This window comes from Manacus vitellinus, unplaced genomic scaffold (assembly GCF_001715985.3).
Source record: "Manacus vitellinus isolate BGI_N305 unplaced genomic scaffold, ASM171598v3 scaffold_106_pilon, whole genome shotgun sequence".
Classification (NCBI taxonomy): Eukaryota; Metazoa; Chordata; class Aves; order Passeriformes; family Pipridae; genus Manacus; species Manacus vitellinus.
This window is the reverse complement of record NW_021938827.1, coordinates 530,156-539,134: the sequence shown is the minus strand read 5'-3', so window position 1 is coordinate 539,134 and position 8,979 is coordinate 530,156. Positions and strand designations below refer to the sequence as shown.

The 8,979-nt window shown below is 50.8% G+C and overlaps 2 protein-coding genes across 3 annotated transcripts in view; both read right to left on the bottom strand.

Annotated features, from left to right (window-relative positions):
• Positions 1–319: 319 nt before the first annotated feature.
• On the bottom strand, positions 320–6,082 carry SLC25A44 (solute carrier family 25 member 44). 2 transcript variants are annotated; one of them, XM_008926002.3, is made up of 4 exons: positions 5,971–6,082; positions 4,918–5,645; positions 2,854–2,981; positions 320–2,537 (listed from the first exon to the last, which is right to left on the bottom strand). In XM_008926002.3, the coding sequence occupies exons 2-4, from the start codon at positions 5,537–5,539 to the stop codon at positions 2,346–2,348; spliced, it is 942 nt and encodes a 313-aa protein (XP_008924250.1). In that variant the 5' UTR covers positions 5,540–5,645; positions 5,971–6,082; the 3' UTR covers positions 320–2,345. The 2 variants fall into 2 exon arrangements, with proteins under 2 accessions (XP_008924250.1, XP_017944098.1); XM_018088609.2 differs by having other exon boundaries at positions 2,350–2,537; positions 2,854–2,931.
• SEMA4A (semaphorin 4A) overlaps positions 5,603–8,979 on the bottom strand; it is a 12,452-nt gene continuing 9,075 nt past the window's right edge. Inside the window, exon 16 of the mRNA XM_029964128.1 lies at positions 5,603–5,645. Within this exon, the coding sequence (XP_029819988.1) occupies positions 5,603–5,645 (43 nt within the window). The remainder of the gene's footprint in view (positions 5,646–8,979) is intronic.

Below are 8,979 nucleotides of genomic sequence, written 5' to 3'. Positions count from 1 at the left end.
GAGAGAGTGAGTGAGTGAGTGAGTGAGTGAGTGAGTGAGTGAGTGAGTGAGTGAGTGAGTGACATTTCCCTTTGCAAGAGCCAACCAGAACCAACCCTGTGTCATCAGGGGGGGTCTGAGCTGATGTTTCAGGTGCTCCATGTACTCTGGCCTCTCTTTCCATTGTGCAGCCACTGTCACTGCTTTCTCAGGCAGGTCAGGTTCCTCCTAGTCCTACTCCAAAGGCAGAAGGTAAAACCCGAGTAAGCACAGCTGTGACACAACAGAAAGCAGCAGAGTCTCCCCTGGCACAAGCATTCACGCACTTTTAAACTCAGACTTGGGTCTCAGAAGTTTATTAGTTGTCAAGATCTTTGCTGGTTATGGGAGAAACATTAAGCTCACGAGTGTCTCCCCACGCTGGTGCCACCACCCCTCCACGCTACACACCAGGACTGGCCCCGCTGCCCTTGGCAGGGTCCGACTGTCATTGTTCCTGTTAATATCGGTGTTAGTCCCGCTGTGGTGTGAGAGCAGGGACACCGTCCCCTTGGGTCCCTCCCTGTGAGCTGGGGTGCTGCTGTTCTGTTTTTCAGAGCAGAATCTCCTATTACAGCAAAAGCTGACTAGTGTCAACTTTTAACCACCAAACAGGCAACTGGACAGGTGCAGAAGGTGCTGCTGCAATAGCTTTGCCTGCAGTCCTGGCACCTGCTGCCTTACTGAGCACTGCAGGAAACAAAGGTGGGATGAAGAGGCCTTTGATGACTCACCCAAAGCCCCATCACAGCACTGCACCTTAGAACTCTGTCCTTCAGCAGAGAAGTGTCTCCTACCACAGCACTCGTTCCACCTCTGGCAGACACGGTGGCAAGTCTAGTCCCTGCCAGGCGGAACCATGATGTTAGGATGAAGGGCAGAGCCACGCCCAATGAGTCCCAGGGGAAGAGACAGCCCAGAGGAGCCAGCAGCAGCCACAGGTCAGCAAGATCAACACCTTGACCGGAATTCCTGGTCATGGCAGCAAGAGGAATGGAGGCAGTGCATGTCTGTGACCAGAGGTGGATCCCACACCTCCTGGACACGGTGAACTGGGACGAGTGCCATGTGTGGGCTGGCAGCACGAGAGGCAAATCCCAACCACCCAGAGCAGTACAGTGCAGTCAAACAATCCCTTCCCTCCCCCTCCCCGAAGAGCAGCCTCTGGTTTTATCCCCCAAAAGCTTTTACCTGGTAAAATATACAGACCATAGCTCAGGATTCTGATCCAGCAAGTGTGCAAAGCATTGTCCTTGCCCGTCCCGAACAGGATGAGCAGGATTTAAACTCTCAAAGTATTAGCGAACTATCACTTCTTATTCAATATGAACATACCAGTCAGGTTTGAACTGGATCAAAAGCCAGCACAAGGTTTTCCTTCCCCACCTTGCATCCAGTTGTAGCTCAAACCACATTCAGTTCTCATCCAGCTGCTGGTAGCACCACAATCGGACACTTCCAAACTGCATTTCTTTGTGCTTAAACTAACTAAAGGTGGGAAGTGGCCACAGCCACCCTGAACATGCAAGACTGACACATCGAACAAGGCCACAGACAACCACTCAGTTCCCCAGAAATCAGAATAAGCTTCCCTAAAATAAAAAAAATTAAATATCAACAGATTAAAAACACAGGTTAGGTGTCAAAACCGCCATCAGCTAATTCCAAACAGTCAGCTGAGCTCCTGACTCGTCTTTGGCCTGCCTGCTGTTTGGAGGATGTGAGACAGGGAACATTTTCCAAGAACATACAAAACAAGTATGTACAGATCTATTCAAAATGCAGGAAATCAGGTCTGAAGTGGTTCCGGGTTACTCTTGTCTCACACCTTCTTGAAATAAATGTGGGTAATTGGAGAAGTCATTTGTCTATTCTCTGCTTCCACCTTTCCACAGCATAACTGCCACCAGAGCCATCCCACTTGAGGACCCTGCTGCAGGCTGTCGGACTCCCCTCCTCAGAAGTTTGGCAAAGATTAAAATAATTTAAAGAGAATAAACTGGCTTTTTGCTTCAGCCAGTAAGTCTTTAATTAAAAAAAAAAGGAATTAATAACCTGCCAGGATGTGTTCACACACACCTGGAATGGACTGTCCCAGGCAAACAGCATTGCCAAAGGTCGTGGTTTGATGGTTTTAAGCAAAACCAGCAGCAGAGACTTGTATGACACTCAAACCTAAAGAGGTGAAGTGCAGTTGCTCCTGCATCTGCCTTGTGCTGCGACACCAGCCAGAGACAAAGGCACAGCAGCTGCGTCTCCTCCTGGGCTCTCCCCTGTGACAGTCCGAGCTCAGAGGGTTCACAAAGGTTCTCTCCCACCAGCTGCCTCTACCAGTGCCTCGAGTCCACCAGCTCCGGGCGGAGGCTCAGCTTCTTCAGCGTCTCGTACCCCACTACGATGACGATGGTGGAAGGAGTGGCTGAGATGATGCGGGCGGAGAGGCCTTTAGTCAGCCCCCAGGGACCTTCCTCTGCAATGAGCTGTTTGAAGGTGAGGATGATGGAGCTCTTGCCTTCCACCTGCAATGCCAGAACAGACATTCACAGAGCTGCCAGACTGCACGCTGGGGCTCTGCTGCAACTGAAGACTCTGGAGACTACAGATCTGCCACTCCAACAACCTTTCCAAAGGGAAAGCCCATAGAGCAGGCCAGGCCAGCCCTGCCAGCCCCACTCCCTGGGATGCTCCTGCTATCACTGAGAGCTAATTAAGCGGGTGATACCCAGGATGAAAGGCCCAGGGAGAGCAGAGGAGCAGCTCACCTGAAACCACAGAGATCAGAGAGCCAAGGCCGAGCCCCACCCCACAGACATGTCAGGCAGGCTGAGCTCTTACCTGGACCCGAGCCCTGACCACGTCCATGGGGTTGGTGAGTGTGGAAGCTGTTGCAGCTGCAAGCGGCCCCGATATTGCCTGCAGGAGGAGGTGGGGACAGTCTTTAGGAGTCAAGCTTGAAAGCTGCTCTGGGAACAGGAGAGAGAGGAAAGTTTCAGACTTTCAGCGGCTGCTTATCAGTTCTTCAACTCCACTCCCTAATTCCAACTGGTTTGCAGTGGGCAGAATCCTGATTTTCAGCCTGACATCTCCTCCCATGGAATCTCCAAGCGGTGCTTGCTTCCTACAACAATCAGAAAGCCAGCACAGTGCAGGGAGCAGGACTCATCACCTAGGTACACTTCCAGTGCTCCGTCCCACAGTGTCCCATCAGCTCCCATACTGGCTCTCAGGCCTATGGGGCAAACCAGTCAGAATGAGCTTCCATGTTCCCAAAACAGGGTATGGAAACACCTATCTCCTTTAGAATGTGGGGGAAGCCTTTAGACAAGGTTCTATTGGAAGGTGTCTGCAAAGATTCACACAGGAAGCTGTCACCACCAAGCACACTGTCCAGGAGACATCCCTAGTATTCCACTGTGAAACCCTAAGGAGAAAAGCACCATGTAGTGCTCATTCCAGATATCCTCACTCTGCTCCTGCTGCCGGGCCAATGGGATTTGAATCTCTCACACTTGTATTGCTGAAGTTGTACAGAAGACAGTCCAAAAGCCCCGTTATTTTTTGATAATGTGGAGGCTTGTGCCTGTCTGACAGGAGGGAAGGAAGCGGCTCTTTGGCCTGGAACGACAACTGGAATCGGGGCCAGCAGTGCACTTTGAGCCCAAGGAGGGTTCAGGGACCCCTGGTGCTGCTCCATCCAGGGACACAGGATTGGGAAATGTAGCCAAAGCAGAGGCTCATTGACAGCTGGGGCTTTCGTTTCCCAACATCTTGATGTCCACTGAGAAGACCAGGGAAGAGCAAACACCTGCCAGCAGAGAGCTCCAGTCTCTCCATATCAACTGCCCTCCTTTGAGGTCTTTTGGCATGATAATCTTACAATTAATATAGTGGATTTTGGTCTTATAAATTGTTGATGTGGAGAGCGAAGGGAGTGCTCCCCACAAAGTTCAGACCGGACCAACATCCCAAGCTGCCACTGCCTTTTAAATGCAGCAGGGATGCGGAACCAAAGCTTCCTGTAGCTACCATAACTCTGTAAAGCAAATGTGATGTTCAAGACACCTGGATTTTGAAGAACAGGTGATCTCCAAGATAAACTTTAAGCCCAGTACAGCAGAACCTAAGCTACTCATTACCATCACTTTTGGGCAGAAATTAGGTAAATACAAGCCTAAAAACCACAGCAGCAAAGCTGCACTGCAGAAATCTAAAGGATCATCACAGGGGGAAATAACCCTTCGCTGGCCAATACCTTTAGTCTTTGGGAACACCCTAAGGCTAACCATTGCTGAGCCACAGAAAGAGAACATTCTACTAAGTGTAGTTTTTCATCACAAGACTTGGTGCCGGTTTTAAAGCTACACAAACTGAAGCAAGACCTGACAGACACAAACCCACAGAAGACTTCGCCTTTGTCTCTGCCTGTTGTTTGCCTTTGCCATGAGACTTGGGGCTCTCAAAGGCCTTTTGCCACTTATGAGTTCCCTGATTCCCTGTGGACTGAAAGATGGATTATACTTACACGGTGGCTCCAAAACTCTGCCCAACAACAAATGAGGGCCTTCCTCATTTGCAGGAAGCATTATTTGGGATTGGGGGTAGAGAAAGTTAAAGCAGACACATCAAGCCCCTCTTGCCTAGAGCTATCCAGCTTCAAGTCATCTGGCACTCACACCCCTCATCTTTATCTCTGCATTGAAACACTGCGGCTCTGTTAAACTTCCACCCAACACCTGGAGAATTTCTTCACACCAGATATAGCTCTCTCTGTTTCATGACAGGTTCTGCTCCCACCCCAAGAGAGAGAAAGCAAATTATGCTGGATTCAGTGTCAGAGTTGATCTGAGGGGCTTTTGGGTTGCCTGGGATAAGATACATTACAAGCCTCCTTTCACTTACCAGCATAGAAGTGGTAGAAGGGCCACCAGACTGCACTGTTGGGAATATAAGTGAGCAGCGAGGCCACGTAGCCTCTGTAGAAGCCTCTAAAACCATCGGCCTTGAAAATCTGTACAATGATGTTCTTGGTTTGACCAAAGACCAGAAGCCGTTTACCATCGTGGCTCTGCACCTTGAACCTGCCCATGCTTTCCCCTTTCCTCTGCATCATGAGGTGCTGGGAGACAACATCGATGGGCACTGTGATGCTCTGGGCCACCAGGGAGGCTGAGCCGCCGGCCACCAGCGACTTCACGGCGTTGTTGTTGTTGTAGCGCGATACGTACTTCCGAGTGAGCTCGTATGTTGTCACATAGCACTGCCCCGAGATCAGCGTGAAGGTGTTCACCAAAAAGCCACGGTAGAGCCCGGCCGTCCCTTCTGTCCGCAGGATTTTCACAAAGGCATCGAAAGTCCCGTTGTAGAGGCTCTTGCCCTTCTGAACCTGCAGCCGCGTCCGGATGAGTGTGAAGGGGTAAACGCTCACCCGGATCATCATAGTCATGCAAATCCCAAACACGTAGAATTTCCTCTTGTCCAGGTGCTCCCACTCAATGATGGGGATGTTGCGTTTGTCCTCCATGGCTCCTCGGGGTGTGGGAGGAGAGGTCCAGATCTCCCTCAAAGGTAAAGAGCAGATCCAGGCCTAGCCCTCCAGCCTTGACTGACCAGATGGGAAGTGCCAGCACCTGAAATGAGACACACCTTGGGTAGAGGACGAAGCCCCCATTTGCTACAGCTGCCCACATCACCTCAGACTGTGCTGACTGTCCTCAAGCACACAACGAGCCCTCACACAGCACTGTGCCAGCAGAGCAGAGGGACTGTAACCTCGGGAGGCAGGACCCTACCACGTGGCTGGTGGTGACACCTTCTCATGTAGCTCCAGCAGCAGCTCGCACACGTAGCAGCTCCCACCACAGCCCACACTGCTCCGTGGCAAAGTAAAGCTCCCAGGCTTTGGGAAGCAGGTTGAGAGCCAGGGGATGAGCACCACTCCAGCAGCACACTCACCTGTCAACGGACACACAGGATCACGGATTGCCAACCAAAGCAGCTTCTCCCCAGTCATTCCGGGTCTGTGATGCTCCCAGCTGTCAGGACGTCATTTCAGTTCCAGGCTCTGTACAAAGAAGGAAGTGACAAGTTTCAGTTTGTGTTCCCAGATTCCCTGCACAAATCAGACACGTTTCTTTGGGCATTTCCATTCTGATCTTCCTAAAGCTGGAGGATGATGCAAGCCAGGGAAGGGGGATGAGAAAGTTGTGAAAAGAGGAACAACAGCAGGAAAACAAGGCCAATGCAAGGAGCCATGTAGAGTCTCCATGTTGATGACCAATACCCTGAAAAGAAAGGGTTAAATCACAGCCTAGGCTCTCTCTGTTGAGCTGCTTGTCAGCTACAGAGCAAAGTTCATCCTCCCTTCCAACACTGCTCCTGGTCTGATACCCCCCCCCGACTGCCCCCCTTCCACTCTGGCCATGCTCAGAGTGCTAGAGGCAGGGGGAGGAGGAGGGAGGTGCTGGCTCAGCCTCCTCCAGCAGACCCTTCCCCTCAGGAAGCCCCTAATTCTCTGGGAACCCCCACACAGGGCCAGGCAGCAAGAGAAGGGCAGCTCAGAGAGTCACGCAACACGACAGTGATCGTCTCGCTGCCTGCAAGGGCTTTCTTTCCACATCAAAAAAGGCGCCTTGGGGTGTTAGGGAGTAACAGATCACTAAACTTTGCAGAAGGGCTTGACTACAGCTGGATCACAGCTTACATTCCAGGTGCTGGCAAATGGGGTTTTGCCTGTGTGCCCAGGTACGAGCTGAGCTGTCAGAAAGCAGAGCTGCAGTAAGGAGTGGGAACTGGAATGAGGGGCCCACAACCTGACACCTAAAAGCAGACTGACCAAGTGAGAACTCAAAGGGAGGGGCAGTGACCACCACATAGTGCCTAAAGGGGCTCCAAGAGAAGCGGAAAGGGACTTTGGACAAGCTCTTGGGTGACAGGACAAGGAGGAATGGCTTCCCACTGCCATAGGGCAGGGTTAGATGGGATATGGGGAAGAAATTCTTCCCTGTGAGGGTGGTGAGGCCCTAGCACAGGTTACCCAGAGAAGCTGTGGCTGCCTCATCCCTGGGAGTGTCCAAGGCCATGTTGGATGGGGCTTGAAGCAACCTGGTCTAGTGGAAGGTGTCCTGTGGGACAAGATGAGGTGTAAGGTTCCTTTGAACTCAAACCAGTCTGTGATTCTGTGAGAAATGTCTCCCCACTGCAGTCTCTGTGGAGAGCTCACAGGGTCCAGAGCCACTCGGTTAAAAAGGCAGTAACAAAACAACTGGAAATTATTTACCTCTGTCACAGAGAAGAAACTACAGTTATGAAATTACAGCAGGGCAGGGGTGGATGTACCATTAACTGACCATTTCTTTGCCTGTCTGCCAAGAAAATATTTGCTGAACAGCAGCAAACAGCATTACAGGCTGCCACAGACAGGGCAGTTAAAAATACCTAAGGGCACCGGGTCCAACACTTTTACCAATGCAAAGAGAACTACTCTTCATCCTTACGAGCAATTGCCTTGGCAGATAAGGCACAACAAACACCATGGCCTGGCTAAAACAAAGTCAGGATTGCTTTAATTACAATTACAGCATTACTGGGTTCACTAAGAGTGCCATGATTAATTCACAAAGCTTTCTGCCCAGGAATTATCTGCAAACAGAACCTATGAAAACAGGACTTGGTTCTTGTTAAGTAAGTTAAGTTAGTCTCACTAACTCAATATTTTATTAAAGAAAAAATAAAGTCTGGTCAATGTGATTTCCTGGTGAAGCCTGAGGGTTTAGTCCATACTCCAAATTCCTCTGCCACCCAAGGACAGAAACAAGCTCCCCACGGGAAAGTGAAGGACTGCCTGCAAAAAACCTTCTCATTGCTGCAATAAGGAAAACAAAATAATAATAATGAAGTATCCTTGATTTTTATGTAGTTTCATGTACTCTGGTGCTTTGGGTTTAGAATTTCAGCCATAACCCCTTTAGGAAATAGCTGCATTTTCTCTGGACTCATTACAAATAACTCCTCTCACCAGGGATCTGAATTAGAAAGACAAAGTCCTAGGGCCCATGGGCACTAAAAGCCCCTCCTGTGTGGAAGAGGGAAGGCATGCTGGCATCCCCAGGGATGACCAGCACAGCCACAATTCTTGTTCTGCCAACACGAAAGTTTCTCTCAGAGTATTTAATTCTTACAGAAATTTAGACCGGGGCCTTGCTCAGGGCAGGGATCCAGGGATCTTGTCACATCCATTCAACAACTCCTGGATGATCTTTCAAGTAAATTCTCCCAAGAACTCACCTGCTCTCCAAACCAAAGCACCAGTGCACCAGGTTCCCTCCCAGCTCCCACAGCCAATTCTGCACTTCACCTCTGGAACAGTCCAGACTACCCCTCACTGGTCCCTTCTCACCCTGCACAGAACAGCATTTCTTGAACTTCTGTCTGGAAATCCAAACAGGGGATACCCAGCAGGCTGTCCCCTGCCCTCTGGTTAGTCTGGGCACAGCCTCAGCCTCCTGAACACAGAACTCAATTTAGCACAATGCTCCAGTTAAGGTCCTTTTAAATGTTGCCCTGTCAGTCCAGTCCCCAAAACCGCTCTGGCTGCAGCTGAAGCTAAAGATGATTCCCTGGCAAACAGAAACAGGGCCTTTGTGTCCCCTGGCCAGGGCTGTGTCCTGCCCAGCATGTTAATGCCTCAGCACCCCCTGGGAACCATCCGGAGCGAGCCCCAGCTGCTCACCAGGGTTGCCTGTGGAGATGCTCCCAAGCGGGAAAGCACGAGATCCACAATCCCACTGCGAGGCTCCAATCCGGAGCCCTTTCCCTGTGCCATGACACCAGCCCCAGCTGGCAGCTCCCCTGGCAAAGTCCTTAAGTGTTCACTTCTTAAATTCACCCCGGGGTGGGAGCAGTGACAAAGACGAGGAGGGGGCGGTGTTCTGAATACAAACCCGGGGGGAGCTCTGGATACAA